At 36.6% G+C, this 27,277-nt stretch overlaps 1 protein-coding gene across 6 annotated transcripts in view; it reads left to right on the top strand.

Moving 5' to 3' along the window:
• The window catches only part of PAN3 (poly(A) specific ribonuclease subunit PAN3), a 77,549-nt gene that overhangs the window by 13,057 nt on the left and 37,215 nt on the right, over nt 1–27,277 (top strand). For 4 of the 6 annotated variants that reach the window (XM_088522225.1, XM_088522223.1, XM_088522222.1 and 1 more), the window contains 4 exons: nt 8,790–8,856; nt 10,810–10,880; nt 13,032–13,094; nt 20,687–20,848. In XM_088522225.1, the coding sequence (XP_088378351.1) occupies nt 8,790–8,856; nt 10,810–10,880; nt 13,032–13,094; nt 20,687–20,848 (363 nt within the window). The remainder of the gene's footprint in view (nt 1–8,789; nt 8,857–10,809; nt 10,881–13,031; nt 13,095–20,686; nt 20,849–27,277) is intronic. The other 2 variants (XM_088522226.1, XM_088522224.1) reach the window with 1 other exon arrangement.

The raw sequence follows: 27,277 nt of genomic DNA, 5'->3' as shown, positions 1-27,277 counted from the left end.
CATGGAAATTGTATAATCCAATATTTTCTGCATGAAGTCGTTATTGTTTATTATTACTTTTGAAGTGTATTCTACAGCAACACTTTTTTTCCACCTTATTTTTTCCCCTCAAAGTGCAATACAGCATACTCTGAATGCTTTTGGATTTCTATGTTTTTTAATACTTTGCTAATGCCCATGAGATTGCAGTCAAGGCATTATGTTTTACTATGAAGTAGGGGGAAGAAGCAAGTGTTTGTGAAAGTAATTTCCTTGCAAAGGTGAGTTTCATAATTGTTTAAAAATTGCTGCAGACATTAAATTAAAATTGTAAAGAACACATTTTTAATCACTTTTTTTTTCCTTTGGATTTTGTAGTTTAAGATCTTGTTTGCATAGGCAAAGCTGGTAATACTGTCAGTTTTGGTTGTCTGTCAACTGTCTGTCAAGTAAGACCCTGTTGGCAAAGATCAGCCACTTGAAATGCAATTTTCCATGTCGTTTGGGTATTTGGAAAGGGGTGGTGGGGGGAAGAAAGAGAGAAAAATCGTGGTGACCTTTGCTTTAAGTAATCCTAATGCTTTATGACTTGGATGGGGCTTTAAATCTGATAGATTGGTGGTTATATCAAGTCTGTACCTACTGCTGTCTGTATGAAAATTTACTTGGATTCTGTCATTTGACTAACCTCTGCAAAAATGACTTATGTAGACCCATTGGGGATTTTATAGATGGTAGAAAACTGCCCAAAGTCTTACCCTGCATTTAGAATTTTCCAGCAGAAAATTTTGACCATTCTGGCCAAATCTAGGCCTGTATTTTGAGTGTGGATACTCACACATTTCCCTTTTTCCTTTTCTTTCACTTCGGGCTGTAGCAGCGTGGAAATGGATCAGTATTTAATGAAAATTCAAACTGCAACTATGTTGATGGGAGCACAGGGGTCCATAAGGATAGAAAGCCTTGTGGTCCAAGTGTAATGAAACTGCCCTCTAGTAAAGAGTTGACAACAGAGCCAAGATTGGGTGGAGAACAGGACTGGTGTCAGGTCAGGGAAAGGAGATTGCCTGTGAGAGGACGAGGAAGAACTGGAACATCCCGCTCTGCAAAAACTGGGGAAAATGGATGATAACACTGAAATTGGAGTGGGGGAGTTGGGAACCAAGTCCAGAAGTAAGGTGATGGAGGCTTAGGTTGGGGCAAGATAAACGAGCAAGGTGATGTGAGGAAAGTTAAGAAAGACTGGGAAAAGAGACTGGAGCTGGGTGGGGAGAAACTCGGAATGGAGGCTGGAATTGGGAAGGCAAAATACATAGCATTTGGGACCAGAAAACATGCTGACATAATCTAAAATTGGATCAAAATGGGGTGAAAAGAACGAATTCATGTGTGCAGCTACACGTTTCTTCCCAGATCCCTCAGTAAAGCTATAGCTATTACTCCTCTGTTGTTTTGCCATCAGTGAAACATCAGAGATCTGCTGCAGAACGTCCTTTACTGCTTCTCCTTTTTGCTTCTGTAGATAAAAACATTGTTTCCATCTCTTGTGGATCTGTGTGTGCAGTTTACAAATAGCTGCACCACTAGCACACTATGAGGAAAACTTCTTTTTTGGTCTTTTCAACAGTGAAAATTGCATTAGCCGACTTTATCTTAACATTCTTCTAAGTCTTCATTTAGATGTTTAGAAATGTTAAGTTTAGGTTGCCTCTGCAGCCTTGGCATTGTGTATTGAGTTACATTCCTTATAACACTGGGTAACTTTTCTGTAGGATTGGGGCTTTCTCAGGGCACAGGATGTGTGGCTCATGTTTTATGAGCATCAGTCTGAGAGTCCTTCCTGTGTCTTATGTAAATTCATCTACTAAAGGCTGTTGGCAGTGGATTTCCCTGGGCAAGTTATTGCTATTGTACCTGAGCTTCATAGTCTTTCTTTTGAAAGTGAAGGACTACTTTGTGTATGAAAGAAGACAATAGTCTTCATCTTATAAGGGCATGGAAAGAGAAGGATGGCAGGAAGAAAAAACATTTAACGTTGCTCAAGGCAGGGATGTGAGATTATCTGAATGTTTTTGTCAACTATGAGTTCTAGTTTTGCATGTCTCTAGGATTTAACTGTGCATGTGGGAAAAAGAGGAACAGAGTTAGTGACCTGCAGAAAGATCTGTTGAGAAAGAGTAGATGATTATGTATTATGAAACAACTACTGTATAGGTTATATCTGTGTTTTGCAGTCATAATGTTCTTGTGTGTCATGCGTGAATCTGTGTTACAGGGTTAAATGAGCAGCAGAAAGAAGGGGAATACAAGCGAATTGCATCGTGATGAGTTGAGGTGCAGATGTGCTTTTTTGCCTGCAAGTAACGTAGGTGGCTGGGGGCCAGCACTTCTGCAGAACTGACTGCCCAGACATCATCTGGATGCGTTGCAAAGGATTTTGTAACATCTTGTTGGCACTAGAGCAGTACTGAAGGCTATGCTAATGCTCACTTTGCAGTGACAAGGAGATGGAGTAAAAATCCTCAGAACTGCTTAGAAGAGACAAAATTTTTGAAGTTGTCATTGTTCTAATTCTTCCTTTTTGCAAAATAAGTCTTTGCTTTGTCCTTCCATTTGTCCTCCCTCTGCTGTGAGCCAGCCTTGCCCTTTCATTTGCCTCTCGTTACTAGCTGGTTTTCTATTGATTAATAGTCTGTCCTCAGCTTGAATTTTCCCGTAGCAGTTTTGTTTTGTGTGTCTTGTTCCCTAAATCTGCATGTATTTTTGCATGCTATGTAAACAGTACTGCCTTCCAGCCTATCCAAGTGTTTGTTTATTGTTTATTTATTTTTATTTTTTCCCCCCCCCTTCCTAGCTAGTGGCAGAGCAGGCCTGAGCAACACGTGGCCCCAAGGCCGCATGGCGGCCCCGAAGCTGCTGCTCTTGAGCTGCGCCCCAGCGTGCATCTCTGAGCCAAGGAGCAGCTCCTTGCGCCTGGCCTCCCTGGCAGCGAGGAGGCAGGAGCTGCCTGGTCACGATGCCTCTGATCCTTGGCTGGCTGTTCAGTCACTCTGCGTGTACCACTTGGCATTAGTTCTGCCACTCTGATAGCTTGTGGGTTGACGAAAGATAGAGGCCTTGTGAGAAGAATCTGGGAGAATAAGAGCAGGATGAAGAGCGCCTGAGTAGCTTGGTGCTAGAAGTTCTGCTGCTTTGCTCTTCACTCAAATTGAGCAATTTGATTTCAGAGCATGAAGCAGTGGGAGATATCTTCAGGTAATTTTGGTTTGCAGAAACTTTTCTTTCTCATATGATGAACTTTTTATAAATAGGTGGCTTCAGTAGGATTCCAGGTTATTTAGAAAGTGGAATCACAGATTCTCAACTGATCACTTATTTTGAATAATAGAAAGGGGGAACAATAGTCTCTGCTGCTGCAGTGGTCAATACCAAGCAATGGGGGAGGATTAGTCCTGATTTTGCCATGTTAATTGAGAGCTCTTAGAAGGTATGAAAGGTAGAGATCATGCTCACCTCAAAGCCTTGCATTGAATAAACACAAAGACCTTGTTCCCTGTGTTACATCTGCCAAGAGCTGAAGAATAAAGCTCCTTATTGCACAGAAACTTAGACATTTCTTCACCTTTTAGCATTTCAGAATTGAGTGGAATTAGACATAATACCTTAAGCTAAAAAACAAAACAAAATACTTCTGAGTGATGCTTTCTGAAATCCAGTTGCTTTGTTCAAGCACTTGCGAGTAGCATTAAATGTGCCAGCTTTAAAAGCCAAGCTTTGAATTGCTTAGAAAGGACAGCAGCTTTGTGTTATGTTCCTGCTATGTACAGTCCGAGAAACACTCCAAACACGAGGTATCAGCATTCATAGGTCACAGAATGTGACAACTAAGTAATGATTTGTTTGACTACTACAACTTCATCCTTCTGTAGGGTGACTTCTTTTATAGGCTGATTAATGCTATTCTGGTTATTAGAAAGAAGAAATACTCTGAAATATAATTTCTATAGAACAGTGTTAAAGGGAAGAGAATGACTTGTCACACACCACAGAAAATATTTTGAGATAGTATATGCAGCACAGGAATGAGTCTGAGGAAAGCAAGTATTTCCTTGGGGTAGAGCTAGGAATATGAAAACAAGAGTAAAAAAAATACCTTAATGCATTTTGGGAGAAGAAATGATAGAAAAGAAGGCAAAGGCCCTTGCATAAGCTTCATGTCTTGTAATGGGCTGTGTAAAATACGATCTAATTGTGTGTATCAAAGCTTTATTCATCCCCTGTCTCAATGAGAATTGTGTAACTAGATGCTGCCTTTTGGTGAGGGAAGATAAAAGCACAGTAAACTGGTCTAAGCGCAGCCATAGGTTTGGATTTCAGTATTGAACACTGAAGGGGTGTGTGTGTGTGTGTTTGAAAACACAAGATTGTGTATACCTCTAGAAGGCTGAAATATTCCCAATAAAGCTTCTTCCTTGAGTATTGCTTCCTACCCCCTTCAGAAATAGCTCAGTATGTGAATTATTTTTGATTATTGTTGGTCTGCTTTTACCGTTGTCTTAAAACATGTGTCAAAACAACTCTTTTTGAAGACATAGACTTACAGCTGCCTTGAATAGAAAAGTTTAGTAAGCAGTAGTGTCTTATGTCTAGACGAGATAATGGTTTTCTTTAACCAAAGCCGAATATCTGATACAGTCTTTTCACACAGTCTTTTCCTGAGAAGAGTTAGAATTACTATTCTGAATGCTGAGGAAAGAATTTTAAAATAAAAGATGACAACAACAATGACCTTTCTGAATGGGCATACTCACCTTGTATGTCTTAACAGTTTGCGTATTCAGGAATTAATATGGTATTTGCAAAATATTCCAATTTTCCATTAAATGTAAGGGTATAGGTATTCTTCACAGATGGAAGATTTAACAGTGACAATGAGAACTTTAAAGCCTTATGTTAAGTCTTTGCGCAAGGATGAATGTGGCAGTTTAGTGTTAGAGGGTGTTTTATTTATTTATTTATTGTATTATGAACAGAAATAGCTTTTTAGATCCTTTACAGAAAGGAGGGCAGTTTTGGAATAGGAACTACTGCTTAAAGAATCTCAGTAAAACGTAGCAATGGGCAGGCACAGAAAAGGAAATTATGGAAGTGAGTGACTTCAGTGTGGTGCTTGGTTTTGACAAGGTTGTCTTTCCATGTTAGCCTCCATATGGTGAAAGTCAGATGTATTGAAGTCTGAAGCACGTGAGGCTGTAAATCCAAACCTCTTCCAGGCTGGCCGCCTGGCAGGCTTAATGGGAATGCAGAGTTTGTTTCCTATTCCTGTTGGTGGTTGTTCTTACCTTGTTTCTTTTTCCTGGATTCCTCTCTAATATAATTTTGTATAAATATAGTTCAACACTATTCAAATACTGAAGTGTTACTTAAATTCAGCACATCTTTTAGAAAACAAATAAGAAATAGCACCGATTTCCCTCTTCTTCTTTCTTTCTCCTTTTTTAAGAGATTCCCCACACCACCACCACCCTTGGTAAACTTCCGATGTAGAAACAGCCTTCATTAAGACTAAATGCTCTTGGGTGTGGTGGAAATTACAATATTATAACACTTCAAAAAAACTCTTACTGATTATTTGCAGGACTCATTTGAATAATTTTAACATAGGAAACTTAAAAGTACATGTGTAATAAGTTTGAGTAAAAGGAAGAAAATCATGGAAATGAGTGGTAAAGTGGAGATTTTTACCTTATTCAAGATGCAGTTTGTAGGCAATTTCTTCAGTAAAGATCAGTGAGAAGTGTTGTGGTTTTTTTTTGTTTGTGTGTGTGTGTTTTTCCCTGCCCCCGGAGTTGTGGCTCATGTAAAATGTACTTGCATCTTGACTTTTGTAAAGGCTCATTTGATGTTGCTAGTTGTTGGAGCTGTGCTTTTGGAATACCGAACAGCACGTTCTGTTACAATCCGCTGCACTCTAGTGCATGTACTGTGATTTTTCGTGGTCATACTGGGACTGATTTTCGCCCTAGTACCGATTTCGTCAATACCTGAATAACCTTTTTGCTTAACTGAAAAGTTTCCTTTAGGAAATAATTTATATGACTACATTCCTTCCTCCTGTAAGGATCAGTGGTTATATGTGGCAAATCTTAAGAAAAAAGAAATGTAGTAAGAACACTTCTCAGATATGTGTAAAAGGCTTTTTAACTCTCTTTGCTTAGTTAGGAAAGGAAAGCAATGTAGGCCTAGTATAACTACTGTAATACAAAAAATATTTTACGTTCTTACTCAGTATAGAATGTCTTGTATACCGATATTTATTACTAGTATTTTATACTTATTATTCACTTAATCAGAAATATAACTTTCTTGTGGAAAAGATGTTTTATAGATACCATTTATTAGAGCAAATCTGTGGGCCCAGTGAGATATAAACTTTGATTCAGTTTTAGAACCCAATGAATGTCAAACTGATCATCCAGATACCCACTGTAACCTCCGAGATGCTTCTATTTCTGTGAGAGCTGATGCCTAATATGACTGCCAATGGCTGAAAGACCATTATATTTTTTTGTATGTGTGCAAGAGAGCTATTTTGCCACAAATAACAACAAAATACCACAGATAGCAGAAACTGGTTGCACTAGCCAAAGAATATGTATGCTAGCTACCACACTGTGCATGTTCTCCAGCTCTTCGTACATCGTTTGTCTTTGCACTTAATGTACTTGGGAATGAAAAATGTCACAGCTATTTTTCAGCATCTCATAAATAAATTCGGTTTAATGCAAGGAATTATCAGTGCTACAGAAATGTTTGCATTTGGTGAGACAGCAGATAAAAACAGTATCTATAGAGCCAGCTGATGAGTTGTTTGCTAAATACTGTGCTAGAAACAACTATTAAAGAAAAGTAAATATCCTGAAGTCCGCTATTTCATAGATTTTTTTTTTTTCTTTTGCCGTTAGTTTGCTCTTACGGTTGAGGTAGTAGGATGAGCATCTTGTGCAAGTTTTCTAACCTAATATTGATCTCCCGATATGTTCCTCTGTTTTGTAGTAGTAAGTAACTTTTGTTGCTTCCCTGAAGGCATCTCTATAGGTAAAGAATTTGTTGTTATTGACTGCTAATTTTTTGTTGTGAGTTATTCTGCATGTTGAGGTTTGTCTCTTCAGCAATATGAAACTTGATGCCTCAAAATAGGGAAGGAGCCCATGAGAAGTAGTTTTCATTTAAAACCCTGAACAGGTAATATGAAGTTTATATTTTATATACATGTGTATATACATATGTACACATAGTACTAGTGCGTATGCCTATACAGTAGTACTAGTTCATACAGTATTATGTATATGTACTGGCTGAAGCGCCATTTCATACATAGTTTTTTAAAAAAGTCCCCCCACATAAAGTACTTTACAAAATCTATTTATTCTTTTAGATGCTAGTACTGAAATCTGAGGCTTCTGCAGTTTTCACAGTACTGCTGACTTCACCAGTCACCAAAGTTTACGCAAGATGATGAGAAATTTTAGAACTGCTGTAGGTTACAGTTCTACCATACTGGAAAAAACTCCCCAACTTCTATTGATTTTTTTTTTTTTTCCCTTGGTTCTTTATAAAATTTACTCCAGAATTTTTCTCTCTCTGGTTGAGACTTGGATGAAATGACCTTGAAGTATTGCACAACAGACTTCTTCCCTTGCCATCTGCCACCAACATTCAGCCTGGCAGTGGAAAAATAAAGTGTAACAAGCAAATCCAGTGACCAGCTTTGCGTCGTGGTCTGTGTCTAGACTACTAAGTTAAACATGCCTGGAAACTTTCCGAGCTGCTCAGGGCCAGCTGGCGTGGACTGGGCTGTTTGTGCCGCTGCGCGCTCGCCCGCTGAGGCGGCGGCGTGGCCGCACGCAGGCCGTCCTCCCAAAGGCATCTCGGGAACCTTCTCACTGCTGAACAGGGCCTGAAATTGGCTGGGAGGCTCCTGGTTGATGGAGGCCGAAAGTGTGCCAGCAAATATTTTAACAATTTGTTTACATTCTTACTCGGTGATGGAGAACTCATCCTGATGCTGTTAAATACACCGGCAGAAATGTAGCATTACTTTTCTTCTTACACCATTTTCCCCTGGTCAGAATGTTGATTAAAGAAGATAATGAGAGAAGTGAGGAGAGAAACTGTTGTATTTAAGTTTAAAAGCAGAGGTATCTTTTTAGAGCAACATTGCCTCACTTGGTCCAGATTATTGCTAGCTGCTATTCCCAGAGGGACGTAGGCAAAGTGTGTGAGGCCTAGGGGAGCATCTTGGGAGAGTTTCAAATGTTTTACTGGTTTGCAAGAATCATGTGACTTTGAAGGTGCAGTTCTTTTATTTAAAAAAAAATATCATGTTTGATGGATTTTCAGTTGGAAAAATTTTGTATTCTGGTGATAGTGTGTAATAAAGGGAGGAGTTGCTTCAGTGTGAAGGAATGTCTAAAGGAGATAAGCCAATTACTTATCTAACACTCTGACAACATACAGGAAAAGAGCCATAGGTTTGGTAGAACCTCCCAAGTTAGAAGAAATTCAGTAAGATAGTGTTTCATTTTAGTGAAGAGTCATTTTTGTTTGCATTGTTCCCATGGGAAACATTTATTTTATTGAACACTTTTGTTAACTACAAACTAGTATGTGCTAGTGTATTTATAAAATGGAGGAGCATAGGTTTCAATGTCTCTTCCTGAAAAGAAATCTAAATATTGTCTCTATTGCCCTTACTTAGTCCTTATAGCTGTATTTTATATGTACAATTCTCTTTCTTGTTTTTGCAGAGAATGACAAATAGCAGCAGCTCCCCTAGCCTTCTCAATGACAGTGCCAAGCAATATGCAGGCCATGGTAAGAACTCTTATGGTGATATGCTTAAAGGTATGTTTGGAAGCTTAAATTCCCTTTGGTAAAACTAAAGGTAGTTAATTTTTATGTCTGATTTGATTTGAGATGATATTCAAAGCAGTAGTGTACTTTGCAATTACTTTGTAATCCAAAGTCAGGGTGCTTCAGTGGAAATATGATGTGGGATATCTTCTATAAAGCGCTGATATCTTAAGCAACTGTTTATATTGATGCATGATACTATCTCTTCATATTGTGCAGTTCAAGTAAGTTATTGGGTGAAATGAATGTACAGTTTTATTGTCTTGATTGAAATATACACAGGCTCTGTCCATTTTTTTTGAAGTTTTGTCACTTCAAGGTTTATATTTCTTTTAAAGCCAAAGCATCATCATAGTAGCAAATAATAAGAACTAGCTGTATAAGTAGCTAATCATTTCTGAGTGTACATTTCTTTTGAAATAGAGCACAAAAATTAGAAATGTTAATTCAGATGCAACTTTGTACTGTCAGTGATATTTTACATCTTAGATTTTTTTTTACCTGTTAATGTGTGCATCGTTTCTACCAAACAAAATATCTCTATAGTTGAGGGCTACTTTTCTGCTGTTGCAATGCTACTACTAATTAAACATTTATTTTGATGAATTTGATGCTGCTAAGTTCATGTCCCTAAGTTAGATCCCAATTTATCAGCAATATTGATATCTGGGAGAATATATATACAGTAATATGGAAAATATATACTGCCAGGGGAAATGTTAAATTACTGAACGTTCTTTTCAGAATTATTTTTCAGATTTTAACAGACCTTGCAGGTTAACTGGCAAACTAACTTGCTACTCCTTTATGCTACTCCTTTATTTACTCCTTATTGCTACTCCTTTATGACAAGGACATGCATTTAGAATATATTTCTGCTCTAAAAATTGTTGTGTAAATGAATTTTTAGCACTATATTTGCATGCCTAATCCTATAGCAAGTCCACTTAAAATTCTATGTTTAGGATGTTAGTAGCTATTCATAAAAAATTAATTTTCTTTAAGGTCAAAATTTGTGGGTTGTTTTTTCACCTCCTAGGTAACTGACAGTACAGTTCTGTCATGACTTGTATTTCTTTTGTCATGCTGAACAACTAGCTGTTAAAGGCAGTGGATTTTTAAAGGTTTAAATGCAGTGAAAATTTGGCTGTGTAATAGGCCAGATAGTTATAGTGATGCGTATGAAGCTGAGAAACAAGACTAGCTTTTGAAAACAAGTTCGAAGTCTCTGTAAAGGGTTAAAGATGTTCCACACTTAGTTCCTTCCCGCTGCCCTCTTTGCCTCCCACCTCCAGAACTGCTCTTCAGTTATCAAATTAACCTTTTAAAGTGTATTGATTGGTTTCGAAGGAACTGTTTATAAAAAACATTATTCATAGGTAACATTCTTCTGGTAATTTATGGTTTAGCTCTACTCAGTTTGAGTTTTCTCATCTAAGTTGCATCTACAGTCATTATACAGTTCTGGGTGCTTCAATGCTGGAACAAATGTGAAGGGATGAAGAAAAGCAATAAAAAGTTACTAATGAAGTCTCAGACTTTTGCTGCCTTTAGTTATGGTTAATTTTGTGTGCAACAGTGACAGTAGGCCATGTAAGATTCCTATTATTGCTTGCAAGACTGTTATGTAGATCACTAATTTCAGGTAATTGGATGTAAAGGCTTTGAAACGTTAGATATACGTTAATCAGTATCAACAGCAATTTAAAACTTATTAAATTCTGTTAATGAGCACCATTTCATTTGAGCAGTTGCATCGATTCTAATGTTATAGTTTTTAGCAGTCTTGTTGCTAAATCTATTTTGTCAAACGGATTTTTTTCCATTCAAAAAATAAAGTTTTTTTTTAAAAAAAGATTCTTTTTCTGTTTGTTTATCATTGGATGTATATGCTATTTTTTTTTTTTTTAACAGATCCGTTAACTTCTCCAAATTCATCTTTGTTTAATGACTTTGCTGCCCTCAGCCTGACTCAAAGGAGGAAGGTATGCAACAACTAAATCTTAAGTAGTATGTTTGCATGTGAGTTGACAAGGAAGAAGACCTGGAATAGCTTGAAATGCTAGTAATATTAGAAGAATCATCCTTGTTTTCTCTAGGTTATTTTAATATTTCACTGATGATTATAAACAAGATATTTCTTCTTTAAATATCTGCTACACTACATCAGCCTGCTGCTGCTAGTAGGAATTAGTCCAAGCACTTGCAAAATGAAGTTTATAAGAATGCTTCAAAACTGAACATTAGGATGCAGTACACACAATTGGCACAGTTGTACTCTACTGGTACAATAAAAATAAATACATAAAATTCTAAGTGGCTTATCTTGTGCCTTTGTGGCAACAAGATTTCAAATGCAATAAGAATCATTTGCCCTATCTGTGCATGATTCAGAGTAATTCATACTGACTGAAATGCCTTTTAGTTTAACAGAAGCCTATATATAAATATACTTTTCCTTTCTGATTTGTATTGAGAAATCTTTCTTTTGACTGGTCTGTGCCAAAACAAGTCATAGTATTTACAGACACATGCTGAAATAAAAGTCTGGTTACACCAGAGATCCTTTCCATTTTTTTGTGAACTGTGGCTTTTCTAAAAAGGCACTAATCTCTTCTCAAACAGTAAACAGATTTCACTGATGAGTTTAGTGTCTTATTTCCTTTATTATCCACATGATCCCAAGCTTGCCCGTAGTCAATAATGCCTTGTCTTGCAAGCACGTTACGTGAGCATGTTTGTGACTTTTCATAGAGCTTTATTTGTGTGTTGGTAATCGTGAGCTTTGTGTATCATTCGTGCAGGTAAAGATTGAGCTTAAATATAATTACCATAGTTGGCCCATCAGACTAATGTTCTTTGAAATAAAATGCTGCTGTAGAATGTTAACTTCCTATTATTATTTATCCAAATTATATTGCGTCTCTAATTTGCCCTTTTCCTTAATGCCAGCGATAATGCTCTGAAAGTTTGATGTAAGTAAGCATAAATAATGCATTGTTTAACTGCTTTCTAAAAGTAATAAGAAGGAAAATAAGCATGATTTCTTCTCTGACTCAGTCCACAGTATGAATGAGTTAGATCCAATGCCATATATATATGTATATGTGTATATATGTGTTTAGATATCTAGACATATGTAACAAACACATCTGCAGAAGAGAATGTGCTTTCATACGAAACTATGTCAGTGGTCACTGCCTCTGATACAAAAAAATTAGATCACAATTAATCCAAAAATATAAAATGGAGTAAAAATACAAATGTTTAAGATAACTTTCAGACTGATGTAGAACTTTTTCTCACTCAGTCCGTTTTATGCACAATAAAGACTCAGCAAACAGCTACTTGCAAAAATAGTAGCAAGAGAAACATTTATCTGTGGAGGGGAAAAATGATTCGCTTTTTCTTAATATTTCAGGCATTAAAAAATGGCATTAACTGAAAGAGTTTTCTGTTTTGCATGGTGTATTAGTAATTCAGTATTCATTATGACTGCTATTTTGTAATGTATATTCTACAGAAGGTTGTTAATACAGTAATGGTGAGGTTTTCATCTAATATGAATTGAGCTGTCTTAAAATCTAGACATCCGGGCTCCCTCTATAGTCGGTAGAGAGCGCTGAGCAGCTTAAAGAAACATTCAACTCATTAAGAAATGTAGGGAAAAAAAATAAACCTGACTGAATTAAGTGCATTATACTCAAATGTATCCCACCTCTACTGTCACTTTCTGTTGACTTTGGTCACCAGACAACTTTGCAAATAGTCATGGATGTGATTTCTTAACACATTTAAATACTACATTTTCAAAAAAAAATTAAGGAATTTACTCAAAAGCACTAAATGATTAAGTGCAGAATATTTAAAAGTGTTAGTGTGGATGCCCACCCTCCTAATAAGTGAGACTTAAGTCAAGCCCTCCAAGGTCTATTTATCTGGCCAACATTTGATACCTGCTTTGAGTAGCTTTCTAGATGTGCATGTTTCTGTTCATTGACTCTAAAGGGAGCCTTGGTGACTAGCTCAAATATAGGTGTTTGCAACATCTGCTATTTGAAAAAAAAAAAAAAAAAAAAACCTTTCCATTTGCTTGCTAAGAGCCCAGGGCTAAGGTTTTGTTTGTTCTGAACTAGCTGGCAAAACCAGCATTTCCTTCGTTTATCACTGACTTGGAGGACAGATATAATACGGTCTTGGTAAGTGGATAAAGAGTAATCACTTTGCTTTACAAATTATGATGTTTTAAATATTTCTAGCTATTTTGTTGTTTGAAACTGTCTAAGAATTGGATACTTGTATTATATAAAACCATAGTTTCTTGAAAAATATCCATTATGTAGCTATTTTAAGCAAAGAAGTTAAATTTATTAAAGTTTATTGTCACTGATATTGCTGATTGTGTTATCCTGGTAGTCCTTTAACAGAGGGCAAGCCTTATGGATTTATGTGTTTGATAACAATAAAGTATTAAAGATAACACTTGATTATTATAATTCTGAATATCCTTCTTTTAATTAGCCAGACAGTATTTGAACTGTCTTGTGACGGGGCTATTTAAGTAATTTATGGATATTTCCAAGTTTTAAAAACATTGATTGAATATTTAAAAGCTGTAACCAATTATACTTTTTTTTACTTTTTTATTTTTATTTTTTTGGGGCGCTTAAAATGTAATCATAGTCCTTTATAAAATCATTCTACAGATTGTTTTCTTTTTTACAAATTATTAAACACTGCATTTCGATTTTTAGATTTCAGGAAAACTAAGATTACTATTTAAAGACATTTTTATAGGATACTTAAAGTGAAATCAAAGGAGCTAAGTATTTCTGTAGATGGAGCCTTGGTGGAGGTTCTGTCAGCTGTAAGCCTCTCTGGATTTACTGTCTGTTGTTGTAACTCCACATGCAGTAAGACAAGCAACCTTAAAGTGAATTTCCTATAAGGGATATTCAGGTAAGTATTAACCTACAATGCACAAGTAGGATTTGTGAAGCATGGAGCAAAAGCTAGAGTTTGTAGTAACTAACCCTCTTTCCTGAGAATAATGTCACGCTATTTTTTTTTTCCAATACATTTTATGTGTGTTTAAAGTAGGGTAGCATCTTGAATTTGGATTTTTTTTTTTTCCTTAAATTGACTTTTGCCATTATCTATAAAAATGTTCTTTTATAAACCTGGATGTAATTTGGATGCAAAACTCCTTGGATTCCTTTTGGTGATTCTGATAAACAGGTCATAAAAATATGTGCAACGTGAATGATGAGAGTGTGTTGCCAAGGGCATGACAGCTTAATGTAGCTTATATTTGAAAACAAAACAAAAACAAAGCTATGAAAGTCTAGTTTAAATTTGTTCTGAGACTGTTGCCACCAATCCGGGCTAAAGAGTACCACTACTTTTCACTAGTCAGCTTTACAGGATGTGCAAAAGCATTACCCTCCCTTTTTTGTTTTGTTTTCTTCACTCATACCTTCAAGGCTCCTTGAAACTGAATTTTTTGAAAAGTTCCTGAGAGCGGTTCAAAAATGGAAACAAACCTTTTAGTTGCAGCTAGGGCAAGACTACTGACAATTCACAACTTGTAAGGAGTGAGCTGCTTAGCTGTAGCATGAAGAACTTCTGGCACAATTTTAATGCTGTTTGTACAATTTTCTTCGGATATACTTGAAAGAATGGTTTATTTGGGTTTTGGAATGCCTTCCATTGGTTTTAGGTGGCTAGAAGCCAAGACTAAGTTTAAACTGTTAGAATGGAAAGTACAAGAGATGTTACTTGCTGCAACATTCAGCTAGAAGAGGCTGTTGCTGTTTGGCTCTCTGCGGAGACTTAGAGCAAATGAGGCTCGACAGCAGACCTTTGTAATCCAGACAACAGTAATAAATGTGTGGAGAAATTTTTTTTGAAACTAAAGATTGCCTGTAAGCCTGATCAGTATAAATGTAAACTTTTCTAATGACAACAAGGAGGGTTTCCCTGTTGATCTGCAAGAAGACAGTAATGCAGACTGTGGTTCCTGTAGAAACCAAATTCCAAAGACCTGTCCTACTCCTAGGTTGTCTCCTGTGCACCATCTAATTTTCTTACCTCTTAGGAGGCTACATTTTTTTTTTCACCCTTCCCATCTCCATTATGTCATCATGTGTAATACCTGATCTTTGTATTGTTCACTGGTGTTCCTTGAAGATGCCTCACTGCATTTACCTTTGGTGTAAGCTGCACTGAGATGGTCATCTTATGTTTAACGATCTCCAGAGTTCAGCTCTCAGAAACATAAAGCATGTTCTGAGTATTTGATGGTCATTACCAAACTCCACTTTGTCACTTGTCATTAATTGTGGTTGCTGAGACTTTGTAATACACCTGGACTCTTCTTTCAAACCTGAACATTTCCTGCTGAGATTATACATCTCTGCCACCATAATAAAGCATTACAGTTTGCACGTGATGCAAAATGAAAGTTGTTGCAGGAATACAGGAAAACACATTACCCTTGTAGAGAATCCTAGTAGATGTTCACATGTAATATATAACGTATAATTACCTCTCAGTCTAGAATGTGATACCATCTAACCTATTTTACTGTTTTTTCTTGAACCGTTACTTAGTGAAATTGTTTACAGATCATGTTCTGTTGCTGTCTTTAGTAATTACTACTTTTTCATTTTTTGAGTATGATATGAGTGAATATTGTTTTCAGAGTTTTGTGTATGGATTAGTGAGCACTGTGTTACATAGCAAAACAAATTATTAAAGGACTTCCTTTTAGATATATGAACTGTTTTGGTATTAATGAGGAGTCGACGTATTTTTGTTGCTTGTTTAAAGTAATAGTCATAAAGTGCAACACTTAATTCTAATTAAAGAAGACCTTTGCTTACTTTTTTATTTTATTTTCCCATCTAAGATTAGGCATATTTTATGACCTGTAGACTTTTAAAAACTTTAAATGTCTTAATTTTTCGGTTATCACTTGGTCTTTGCCAGGTGTGGCTCACAAGCTGAAGCAGATAACTACAAATGTAACTTTAATGTACAAGTTGTCTTTGCTTATATTCTGAGACTTAATTTGATTTCATTTGTCAAGGTATATGTAATCTGTAAGTAAGACTGATTATTAATTGACAGATATATCTTGAACTTGTATACTAATCAAGTCTTTAAGTACTCGAATCAAAAGATTAGTTTTAACCTTCCTAAGTCAACATAAAATAGATGAGTGTTGGCAGCCTCTCTAGCCACAAGAGGTTGCAATGAAATCGGAAGTGGACAGAGTGTCTCGGTTAGCAAAAGCCTAAACCGCTCTACATTAGCCACAAGGTTTGAAAAATAATGTCAAGACAGTTTCCCTTTTCATATGACCGGTTTGTAAAACTATTAGAATGCTGCTAGCAACCACAGCTAGGGTTTGGGTGTAGCCGTTTCTAGAAATGATTACCAAATCCATTTGAGCCGTTATATGCCAGCTAAGGATGCTTCTTAATCATTTGTACCCAAAAATGGATGCTGCCCTGACCTTCTGCTTTAGGAACACACTGCTGTTCATACTGTTTGTTTCAAGAACTGTGTTATTCCAGCTAATCTGTTATGGCTACTGGGTGAAGATAAGGAGATAGTAGCTGCTCTGAGGATGGGAGGAATGCTGTGACTTAAGGGCAGCAAACTTTTCGGATTCATCTGAGCACTAGCAAGTGAGCCCTTGGCTTGTAGTTGGCTTTTAGTTCTCAAGAGTTAATACACTGAGTGTTTAACCTCTTTCCTCTTTTTCTACCACTAACTTCTGTTTAAAAGCTGAAGTCTTACAAGTCAAAAATGAAACCTGAAAGCACATATAGTGATTAATTTTGTTATAGAAAACTAAGATATTGTACACTCAGTCTTTTGCCTGCCATATTCTAGTGTTTTTGTTTGTTTGTATGTACAGACATAATAAACTCACTGTGCAGTAGATGAGCCCTATTTAATGCTACTGGTGTTTAGCTATGGTAATTTAAAGTAATGCCATTTAATTTATCTTGTGATGGAGAAGACCAAGGCTGAAGACAACTTTCATTTGCTGTGGTCCAAAAGCACATATGTAGCTAGCTTTACTGTAGTTCAGATTATGCACAGTAGTTTAAGCCATAATAGCTTGCTCAAGTGTTTGAATGCTAAACTTGGCCCCTAAATTGGAGAAGAAAGTGTGGTGTTGCCCAACGTATGCTAGTTGCCCCTAGTTTCCGCTACTCCAAGGACAAAACTAATGCAACAGCGTTGCAGCTGTGAAGAGTAGGAAGAAAATAGACAAGTTGCTAAACATGTTTTTGAAGTTCTCATTGAATGAATGGGAAGCAAGTCTTTAAGAAGCTGGCTTGAGGAATAGTTGGTGCCTGGGATAATTAAGTTACTCATCTGTGTTCTGATGTGACAGTGCAACTCTGTAAATCCCCAGTAAAAACAAGAGGGACTTTCTTAAGTCTCAAGTGTAATGTTTCCCAGGCTTCCAGAGCTTTTCTCTTGGTTCAATACCTTCCCTCTAATCTTGCTGGCCGATAGCTTTGTACCATCAATTGCTGGCAGCAGCCTGGTTTGGCAGAGTGGTGGTTGTAATTACTAGCTGTGGGTGAAGGTGCTTACTCTTCTCACCCAGGGGAGCCAAGCTTTGCTAGCAATTAAAGGTAGTTAGCTTTTCCCTCCCTCATGTAAACATTTGCAGCGAGTAATTACTGCTGCCTCTCTGCCCTGGAGGAAATAAACTCTTCCTTTGGATACTTTGAAATCACTTTCTTTTTTTATATATATATATTTTCATTTTAATGATTGTAGTTTCACCTTATTTCTCATTCAAAACTGTCGTTTCTGCTTCCCCCCCCCCCCGATATTTCATGATTCACTTGGAATTCGTAACCAAGCTGCAACCCAGTTTCAGCCCAGTGTAAGAAATGCTTAGGGATTATGTAGTTTTAAAATGTTTTATTTGTCTTCTCTAAAGTGCAGCATGTTGAAGTGACCCTTCACTTGTTTGGCTGAACAAGGGATTTTGTCTTATAAAAAGACTTTAGGAAGGCAAAAACACAATTAGTCTTTTCTTGTAATCATCCAAGACACTTGCTAGTGTGCCAAGAAGAGGGGTTGTTCATCCAGATTGTCATATCTGTGTAGTGTTCTTTAAGTAGGCATACTCAGTCATAAAAATCATCAGTGAACATTAATTTACTGCTTTTGTTTCAAGATGCACCGCTCTGTCCCTGATGGTGTTTGATGGTGGTGTGTAGAACACAGATACACAGCACAGTTCATGTGCTTGTTCAAACAACTCAGTCCATTTGACAAGTATGGATGTCTCCTCTGGAAAGAACCTTTTCTGTGCCTTCTAGTCTGCTTATACCCTGCACCTCTGACACTACATCTGAGTAGTAGACATGTGTCTTTTTCACTCTTGGAGTATATGGAGTATAATTTAGAATGGTTTCAGTGCAAATTAGTGGAGATTTATTTAATGTAGTTCATATAGTATTGCCCGCCTTTTAATGTCCAAGCTTTCATTATTAAAAACAAAAGACTTGGAATCATTTTCATTACAAAACATTGCCAAATGCAAGAACTTCATCACCCTCCACTCATGCTTTAGCATTTTAGCTTGAGAGGCGGGGGGAGGGGTGTGTGTGGTGTTTTTTGTTTTGGTTTGGTTTTTCTCTTCCAGGAAGGCCATGAACCACAGGTAAAGGAGTTCAAATGGGCTCTGTATTTCTTTATGGCGCAGAATTGGCCATTGTTTCCCTCCCCCTCCTCCCTCATCCCCAGGCTGTTGTACTTTAGTAAGGCCTAAAATACACCTCCATTCTGCTGCCTGGAATCTGAATCTCACTGTGAAGGAAATAGCCTCCCTCTCCATTGGCTTGGTTCCTCTTTTGTTTTAATTTTCCTTTTCAAAATATTTATAGATCACCTCTTATAAAAGGCTTCTTGGATCTTTCATAATGAATAGACTACACTGAATTGTACTCCAGTAGTCTGAGTCTTGGTAGGACGTTGAGAGAGGTCAAGAAGCTGACAAGGAAATGGCGATAAATCTCTTCATTAAAGTATTATTTCCAATCCAGAATAGGAAAATTGAATACTACATTCAGGCCTTGTCTGTAAAGTCCAGCTAAACTTATTTGTATGTGTAAGGTGTCTCAGACATTATAGCTCTATAGTTTATGAAATTAGAGGCCTTTTTGATTACCAGTGTGGTAGGTTGGCTAGCAGTTGAGTGACTGACAATATAAGCAGCCCATATTTAGCTCTAATGTGATCAGTTTGCACTTGAATTGCAGGAGGACCTATTGTACCTCCTACCAAATTTCCATTGGTTCTGTGGGCAATTTATTGCCTCCATAATTCATAGTCAGTGCTGGGATCTTTGTGTTTTGTTTTTTGTTTCGCTTTAGGCAAATGAACTACTAATAGTTCGTATCTGTTTTATTCCTTTCCAAAACTTTCAGTGTACAAGTTGTCAGGAAAATAGTTCAGCGAAATCAGTTCTGTTTTTATAGACATTTCAGGGTCGTCTAATTATGCTTTGCATGTGTGTGTGAATGGAGGAATCTTCCCATATTAGATTCTTACCTGCTTCATGAGGACAAGCTTTAAAATGCATATTATAATGTTGCATGCATAAAAAATGCATATTTTAAATGCATATATGTGCATATTTGCACAACAAATAAGTAGTACTTGTTATTTAGATACTTAAAGTGCCGGAAGAAGTAGGTATCGGAATAAAGGTAAGTTTTAATTAATGAAAAAGTGGTTTAAATCCAGATGTTGCATTTTCACATCAAAAACAGAGTTTAAAAAAACAAACAAAAAATCCTACAATTTGGTACATTTTTTTGCTATATCCTAAACAGAGATACTTGCTGTAATACTTCAGTGATATTTAGTATCTAGGTAATATCCATTGGTTTCAAAACATGCGGAAAAAAATGGGGAACTTCTGTACTTTACGTGTTTGAAAGCTTTAGCTAGTGTTTTTAATATATGATTTTAAGGTTCATATCATGTTTTTAAAATGATTTCTTTTGTAGCATTCATTAGCAGTGTAATAGGAATGTTAATCCTATTGAGATTCAGTGTCTTGTGCATTTTCACTTAAAGCATATTTTATTTTCTCAAGTTTGAGTAAGCTTCCTATGCATTTATCATTGATAATTCTTATCTCTGTTCACTTAAGACATTAGCTGGCTGTATATTGATATGAACTTGAGCAAAAATGTATTTTTTTCCCTTCACTGAGTTCTGCTGTAACTGCCTGCTAAGTTCTATTTGATGTTTACAGTTTTCTGTACTGAATTCTCCAAAGTCCTTGGAAGATGACTATTGGCAAATTTTAACTTTAAAAGAAAAAGCCAGTGTTAATGTCCTGTTTGGAAATCAAGAGATGTGTTAGAGTTCAGTGTTATGATGTGGTTGAAGGTAGCAAGAATTGTGGACAGAATTTTTTTTGAAGCTATTTTTCATTTCCACTGGATTAAAAAATAATAATAATAAAAAATAAACACAATTTCAATGGCTGACTTGTTTTGCAAAATTTTGCTTGCAATTAAGTAGTAGTACCTGAAGTTTTTTATTTTATTTTTAAGTATTGTTATTATAAACAAATAGTCAGGATTGAAAGGAAACAGTCTCAGATAAATTTTACTTGCAAATTGTTTCCTATTCCACCAATCCAGAGATCATATCACAGTGTAGTACCTAATATCTAGTGTAGGTGTAGATGAAGGTTGTTAGGAGTGGCCTGGTTTCTCTCCCTTTTTTTTTGTAGCCCAGGAAGTATCGACTGGGGATGCTGGATGAGAGGATAGTTCCGGTGGGATCAAAAGCAAGAAAATCAAAGAACCCTATCGGCTGTCTGGCTGACAGGTGTAAAACAGGAGTACCCATCAATATGGTTTGGTGGAACAGAGTCACAGAAAACAATTTACAGGTAAAATTTTTTTTTTGCTGATCACTTTTTCATCACTGCTTTATTTTAAAATTTGAAAAATATTAGAAGTAGTTTCTACAGATATGGTTTGAGGTCAGATCAAATATTTATTCAAATAGGCATAGTGTCCCTTGAGAAGAGTGGCTCTGAAATATGATTTATCCTCTTCAACCACGTGGAGGAGAAGCAACAATAATTGTATTTTAAAAGCAAAGAAACAGAACATTTAATGTTAATTTTCATGTAAGGAAGGTTTCTATTGGCAAAGCTGATCTTTGCTGAAATGATTGACATTCAGTTACAAAAGTTACCTGCAGTAGGGAATTTGAAAATGTAACTGTCACAATCAGAAAGTGTAAGAAATTGTAATTTCTTCATTTTTTCATGTTGAAATGGTTTACATTTCTCAACTCCTGCATTGAACGTGTGTGCGTGTGTGTGTGTGACTTTACTGTCTTGTTTCTGAATTTACTTTTTACTTCCAAGGAGGACAGATGCAGCTAAACTTGAGCAAATCTCATACCAAAGCAGGAGGTGATTCTGATAAAGGAGAGCAACCCACTCAATGGGAATTCAAACTATATATTTCTTAAGATAGGATTTAGATGGAAATTATAATAATGGTTATAACTACAATGCTGCTACTATTACTATTATATTTTTATGTGGTACTTTTGTTTTTTCAGAGATCTTCTTTATGTAAGGGTTTTGTTCCTCATTTTGATATTTTAGAAGCGATAGAAATGGGTAAATCGGTGATATCCTTTATAACTAAAATTGTCACCCTGAAGTTTTCTTTCAATTCACTTAATTTCCACAATATAAGGGACAGAGTGAAGCTCCTACCTGTGGTAGATTTGCATTACTGAGTGTTTGCACGTCACTGAAATGTGATGCAGACAGACGGATGTTACATTGCACAGTGTCACTGAGGCTGAAGGTTTTTCATCTCTTGTACTGCTAACATAGCAACAAAACCACTGGTGGGGAGTAAGGTGAAGGAAAAGGAAGGAGCAGGCAAGGTTGCAGAGGAGTAGCTGGAGTTAGCGAAGCACAGGGTTTTTTTCAGGCCTGAAGATTTACTGCAGTTGTATCTTATGGAAGTGCAGAACTTAACTAGTTGGTCTGAGAAGAGAGAAATTAGGGAATTGGTGTTCAAATTTTAAAGTGGATTCTGAAGGGCAGGAAAAGTCCTGCTTGTTCTCACATTCTTCATTGTTGTCTCTTACCTTTTGTGTTATGAGAAGGTTTGTCTTTGATCTGCTTCAAAAGAAAGCACAAAAATCTGCAAGCTGGAGAGCAAATAAGCCTGAGACCTGGAGCTTCTGCCTATGACCAGTTATCTTCTTAGTAGCTGTGCAAAATTTGTGTGAGAATTGGGGCAAAAGAAAGCTTGAAGTTTCCTGAAGCGGAAGTGGGCTGTGGCTTTGGAATCTGCTGCAAAAAGTGTGGCCTTTGAAGGGAAAAAAAATGTGTTTTCACAACCACAAGCCCTTTTATTTTGCCAGATTTTCAACTACGCACTTCCATTGCAAAATCTTGTTGTGCGTAGTTTATTATACAGTATAATTATCATACTTACAGCTTCCATGAAAACATGGGATTTTGAAAAGTGTATATATGCATACCTGTTAGAAAAAAAGAACAGAAAGGATTGCAAGAGATAAGAAGTTCATTTGAAAAGAATGCAGCGGGATTGCAGTGAAATAGTGGAGTCGGACAAGGATGAACAACGAAAGGCATGAAAACAGGCTGTAGGTCAGTTATGAGGGCCTGTGAAGCTCTGTGTGGGTGAGAGTGAATTTTAGCTGAACAACTTCCTTCTGATCACTATAAATTTTTGCATGCTTCTAAGTTACTGCTAAAGCTGCTAATTGTAAAAGGACAAAAAACAGCTCTAGTTGTTGGGGCAGTTTGACATATGAAACTGTTTAAAAACGTGTAGTTTGATACTAGGATTTCAGATTGACTGGTTTTTCTACTTTAGGTATGCAATCTACAGATAACATTGACTTTTATTTCTCTTTTTTGAAAGACAGACTGTTTAGGGATGATTTGGAGATGTGAATATAGATTTTTACTAACTAAATTTACCCTGTTGATGAGTGCTAAACAATAATGAGTAGAACAGTTTCACTGTGATGGGAACACATCTGTTTGAGGGCATTCTTTTCCTTTGTTTGAAGATGAGAAAATATTTCAAAATTGCTAAAGGCTAGTAATGTTGCCTTTAACTCTTTGTATGGGTGTTCATGTGTTTATTTGAATGCCTGCTCTTCTAGATCTATGATTTACCACGTGGTAAGACACTGTGTGTAATGGTGCAGCGTTAAGCACTCTTTTAATGGTTTATAGATTTTTGTGAAAAAAGTAGCTGTTTTATGAAACAAGGTAGTTCATGAGGTTTCTTATAAAACAATATAACCATTTATCTTTCATGGTTGCGAAATTTTAACTGGATCTGTTTACTTTAAATACATTGTCAATCTTGCTGAGTTACACTGTAGCTGTATAAAGCGGACTGAATTCTGTTCTGGGTTGTACACTTAAAGAGCATTGATTTTTCTTCAATTGTAAGTCCCACTCCATTTTCGGAAACATCTTGGGCTACTACAGCAGCATACTTAAAATATGCTGGGATCATAGGGCTCATATGGGTGTATTTATCATAAGGATAGATACAATACTAGCTTTATAGATCAGCTCTTGAGAACCCTCAATAATTGAGGAAATTTATTTTGTTATTTGCTTTTTAAAAAATTACCGATAATTTTTTTCCCAACCTTTTTGTATCAAGAAGATGATTTTTTTAAAAACCACTCAGTTTTTAAAAACTGAAAAAAAAATACGAAAGAAATGTAGAATATAGGGTCTTTACAAGTTTACTTTTGCCAAACTTAGTGAAATTTTGCTAACTAACAAAGCTTTTATCTGAGCAAAGAAAATCTCTGGCCAACAAATTTTACCCAGTTCTAATGCATGTGGTTATTCCTCTGAAAACGCATTAAAGCAGTGCAGCTCATGAAGCAGACTTTCAGGTGCAATGTCTAGAGCTCGTGATGGTGTGTGTGTAGTGTGGCGATTCCTCACAGCCCTGAGGACGAGGAAGCACAAACTCGGGGTGGAAGGGGAGGAGGTTCCTGAGGCCCTTGGGCGCCTCCAGCGCCTCGCGGCCTGCGCTGCCCTCCCGGAACGCGGCCTGCTCGGCCGTCACGGTGACCGAGGAACCCGGCTCAGACGCAGAGGGGGCTCTTGCCCTTTAGGCACCGTGAGCTTCACTAGGTGGCACATGTGGCCCTTAAACACTTGCATGTTTTTGGATGAATCGGAGACACTCTGAGAAAGATACCAAATAATTAAAATAGCCTGGCAGAGAGCTGGCTTGGATATAGGTTAGTGGTGGCTCTCTGTGACCATTACAGGATTATGCAGTTTGGGATGTCAGAACAGATCAGCATGAATTTGGAGGTGAAAGAGAACATAAAAAGAAGACAAAAGGGCTTGTTTCCAGTTTTTAGCATGGTAAGCACATGAGCACGTTCTTATGAAAAAAAAAAACAAAGTTGCCTTTAGGTAGCTGGCTTTGGTAGAACGTGTGTAACTAGACCTAATGCAAATAAGGAATATTATAGCCACAGAAATGAAGATTGTGGCTTTGCCGTGGCTTGTGTGGTGAGGTCCTTACCTGAAAGTAAGTGAGAAAAGGCTGTTTCCACAGGACTACTGTGAGCTCCTGGCATGGCCTTCCAAAGGCTGCCCGGCTTTTGTGTATGGCTGCTTACCTGTACTATAGGATACATCTGTGCTTCAGGCATGTTGAGGGTTGATTCACAAAGATACTGGGGCATTGAGCATTTATCTTTTAAGATGTTTTAATTCTATCTGTGGTACCGACAACAGATTTGTTTATATTTTAGCTATATTCCCTTCTTACATAGGTTTAATAGCATGGTAGTCACTAGACAGATGAGCCTTGTTGGTGCCAGTGAGCTATCTTATAGTTCCTCCTTGTCTTGGGCCTTTTATGGTTTCATTTTCATCTGCATCATGTTTGAATTGAAGTCTGAATTGAGTCTGAATTTGTATGTGCATATGTATGTAATATACTTTGCATTGACCCACATATAGAAGTCCAAAACTATGTTTTGTTTTTTGTTGTTGTTGTAGTTGGTATGGATTTGAATGGGCTGAATGTGTTTTGTTTGGAAGTTTTACAATAAAACTGAGTAAAGGGAGGTTCTCATGCCTTTAAAACAGCTTGGATATCAAGAACCTGAAAATAAAGTGATTTGGGGTGAAATTTGTTCATGGGATCATTCTGATTAAGAATGCAGGATGCAGATATTAATTCAGCTAGTGCCTATGGAGGTGTTTGTTCCCCTGCTGTTTTACTGGGACTAGTTTAGTTTTCAGAATATACTGGAAGGGGATTGATATTTAAATTTGCCAAGCTAAGAGGGGAAAAGGAATGATGGCAATTTTAGCAAGAATATGTTTCTGAAAATGCTTTTTTTTATTATTTGTTTGCTTTTCAGTAAAATATAGCATAGCTGACAGAGCTGGGTTTGTTTGTTTAAAACATATTAATTAAAATACTTTGAGATAATTTTGTATTTGCCTCTAACAATTTCTAGAAATAATATGAAACTGAAAACACTCTTTAATTTGTCTAGTGTAGATAGTGGTCATGGCAGCTGGCTTCTTGATTTTTATTTGGATCTTAAGAGCTTCATTCATTTCTTCACTCTTTTACCTCACAGGATTGCATTGTTCATTCTGTATCATTTCTTTTAATTTCTTAAAATGTTTGAATGTATTTTTTTAAAGATATAATCTGAAATGGATTTCTAATGTACTATAAAGGAGATGAGGAATTAATGACTAATTATGGGAAATTTGTCCATTAAAAATGTGCTGAAAGGAGTTGAAGCACATTAGAGAATGAAGATGATTCTTCCCAATTAGATACAGATTTCAGCCTCAAATATTTTGATTTCTATCAAAATGTAAAATACTTCTACTGAACCTCTTCCTTGAGAGCTTGATAAGTTTCTACGCAGAACATTAAAAATGCAGTTTGAAAGTGTGTGTGTGTGGTTTTTTTTTTTTTTTTTTTTTTTTTTAATACTAAGATTTTTTTCAAGTTTACCACTGACTCAAATGAGTGCTGAAACTTACACTTTTGTCATAGTAGAAGGGTGACTAGAAACTTTTTTTTTTTTTTTTTAAGCATTAGATGTTTAAATCCTGGCTTATTAATTTTGATGTATTTGTATACTTGCAGAATATGTCAGTACAGATACATTGTCTGCAATGCTTGAAGAGCTGTGAAAAGAGCATTAAAGAACTAATAGTTGATATTTCATTCCCTCACTTACTTTAGGTGGGAAGAAGCTATAAGGTGTGCTTGGGATGTGTTTTGTATTCTTTATAATTAAAGAAGCATGTGCAGAAAAAATATTTTGGTTCAGATTAAAATACTTTTGAAGATGTTCTAAGAACTGTAACTTCACGTAGTATGTTCCTTGCAGCATAAGCTTCATTTTTTTTGATAAAGTACATGATTTTTTTTAAACACAAATTTTCAAAACTTTGTTGTTTTAAGATTGCTTTTCTTAGTTTGTTTTGACAAGTGAGTTGGAGCTCACATATAGTTCTGATTTTAGAAAACAGAATGTTTTCTAAATTTTTTCAGAATTTTTGAATGTTGAGAAGAATCTTCTCGAAATTGGAACCAAAATTTAAAAGTTTTTTGACAAATGGGGAAGGCCTTTGTTTACGGCTTAATGTTTGCAATGTCAGAGAACTAAAAGAAGCTTTTATAATAGAGGGGCTAGTTGGGCAAATCGGACTTACTTGCCCATAAAAAGTGCTTATATCAAAATTGCATAGAAACAATTCATGATCTTAACCATTTTGATTCTGGTCCTGTCAGAATTGTGATAAAAAAATGAACAAAAACTGAAATTCCTTTTGGCTCATAACCTAATTTGCCATTTACAAGCATAACAGCGAACTGCTCTAGTACTTTTCTAAGTTAAGCTTATCCGAGTTTACTTGGATAAAGCGAAACAGCAACCAGTGGAATTCTTGAGCAATTTTGTGTGAAAAAGATGTCTGAAAGGTGAGTGAGAGACCCCCAAACTGGTCTATTAACACTTGCAGAATGGTTTTAGAGACTAAAAGCAGTTTGTGCCTTCTGTTCCGCAGGCACTGATTGAATTGCCCACTAGAAGTGAGATGTGTTTAGTCAATGTGGTGTGGCTCGGGTTTAGGGAACATCTTCAGGCTGATACCTTGCAGAAGGAGGTCTGTCTTTACAGCAGCTTGTTCCAGGCTGTTTTTGGACATCTCCTCCTCTCGTGTCCCAGTTGGCCCAGTGTTTAGATGCAGTAGGTCTGTGGATGTGCCATGGCTACCTTTTAAGGA

Source organism: Tinamus guttatus, unplaced genomic scaffold (assembly GCF_059628265.1).
Source record: "Tinamus guttatus ecotype Peru unplaced genomic scaffold, ASM5962826v1 Tinamus_guttatus_pri_ptg000150l, whole genome shotgun sequence".
NCBI lineage: Eukaryota > Metazoa > Chordata > Aves > Tinamiformes > Tinamidae > Tinamus > Tinamus guttatus.
This window is presented reverse-complemented; position numbering and strand designations above follow the sequence as displayed.